Genomic DNA, 1817 nt, shown 5'->3' on the forward strand with positions numbered 1-1817 from the left:
GGGGCTCACCTGGATGTACTCGGTGAGGCTGTTGAAGACCTGCTTGGCCACGGCCATGGCCTTGGAGAAGTTCCGCTTCCCGTGCTCGTCGATGACCTCCTTGCCCGAGTAGTACCAATAGAAATCACTGATGGACTCCTGCCGGACCCAGCGGGCATCAGCGCCATGGGGCGCTATGGGGCGCTATGGGGCGCTATGGGGCGCTATGGGGTGCTATGGGGCGCTATGGGGCGCTATGGGGCTCTATGGGGCGCTATAGGGCACTATGGGGCAGCTATAGGGCACTATAGGGCGCTATGGGGCGCTATGGGGCTCTATGGGGCGCTATAGGGCACTATGGGGCGCTATGGGGCGCTATGGGGCGCTATGGGGCGCTATGGGGCTCTATGGGTGCCATGGGGCTCTGTGGGTGCCATGCGTCTCTATGGGTGCCATGGGTCTCTATGGGGCGCTATGGGGCTCTATGGGGCGCTATGGGTGCCATGGGGCTCTGTGGGTGCCATGCGTCTCTATGGGTGCCATTTGTCTCTATGGGTGCCATGGGTCTCTATGGGGTGCTATGGGGCACCATGGGGCACTATGGTCCCTATGGGTCTCTATGGGTGCCATGGGTCTCTATGGGTCTCTATTGGTTCGATGGGTCTCTATGGGGCGCTATGGGTGCCATGGGTCTCTATAGGGCGCTATGGGGCGCTATGGTCCCTATGGGTCTCTATGGGTTCCATGGGTCTCTATGGGTGCCATGGGTCTCTATGGGTCTCTATGGGTTCCATGGGTCCCTATGGGTCCCTATGGGTCCCAATGGGTCCCTATGGTCCCTATGGGTCCCCGTGGGCCCCACGGCACCTGCAGGCGCAGCAGGTAGTCCACGGTGCAGATGATGATGTTGATGGTGGTCGTGTTCCCCGTCTGCGTCCGGAGGTAGTTCTGGAAGTCTGGGGGGCGGCGGGGTCAGCGCTGCCCCATAGCCCAGCCCCATAGCCCTGCCCCATAGCCCTGCCCCATAGCCCTGCCCCATAGCCCTGCCCCATAGCCCAGCCCCATAGCCCTGCCCCATAGCCCAGCCCCATAGCCCTGCCCCATAGCCCAGCCCCATAGCCCAGCCCCATAGCCCAGCCCCGTAGCCCTGCCCCATAGCCCAGCCCCATAGCCCAGCCCCATAGCCCTGCCCCATAGCCCTGCCCCATAGCCCTGACCCATAGCCCACCCCCATAGCCCTGCCCCATAGCCCAGCCCCATAGCCCTGCCCCATAGCCCAGCCATAGCCCTGCCCCTGCCCCATACCCCTGCCCCATAGCCCCATAGCCCTGCCCCATAGCCCTGCCCCATAGCCCTGCCCCATAACCCAGCCCCATAGCCCAGCCCCATAGCCCTGCCCCATAACCCAGCCCCATAGCCCTGCCCCATAACCCAGCCCCATAGCCCTGCCCCATAGCCCTGCCCCATAGCCCTGCCCCATAGCCCTGCCCCATAACCCAGCCCCATAGCCCTGCCCCATAGCCCAGCCCCATAGCTGAGTCCCAAAACCCTGCCCCATAGCCCAGCCCCATAGCCCTGCCCCATAGCACTGCCCAATAACCCAGCCCCATAACCCAGCCCCATAACCCAGCCCCATAACCCAGCCCCATAACGGGAGCCCCACACCGTTGTTGTGGCCCTCGCAGAGCAGCTGCAGCAGCCGGAAGAGGTCCTGGGTGACCTCATCATCGGCCATCACCTTCTCCCCTAGGGCGCCCCATAGACCGTGGGGACCATAGAGACAATGGGGAGGGGACCCCCATAGAGACAATGGGGGGACCCCATAGAGACAATGGGGA

General features: G+C 63.7%; 1 protein-coding gene across 1 annotated transcript; it reads right to left on the reverse strand.

Annotated features, from left to right (window-relative positions):
- Nucleotides 1-9: 9 nt before the first annotated feature.
- Nucleotides 10-1720, reverse strand: LOC130592682 (ryanodine receptor 1-like; the record flags this gene model as incomplete). The annotated part of the gene is made up of 3 exons (XM_057397179.1): nucleotides 1645-1720; nucleotides 847-935; nucleotides 10-138 (listed from the first exon to the last, which is right to left on the reverse strand). Coding segments are annotated over exons 1-3 (288 nt in total), but the record flags the coding sequence as incomplete, so codon positions are not given.
- Between the last annotated feature and the right edge of the window lie 97 nt (nucleotides 1721-1817).

Source organism: Pezoporus wallicus, unplaced genomic scaffold (genome assembly GCF_028554395.1).
Source record: "Pezoporus wallicus isolate ANWC-B61680 ecotype Strahan unplaced genomic scaffold, APGP_CSIRO_Pwel_v1 contig_11230, whole genome shotgun sequence".
Taxonomy (NCBI): domain Eukaryota; kingdom Metazoa; phylum Chordata; class Aves; order Psittaciformes; family Psittacidae; genus Pezoporus; species Pezoporus wallicus.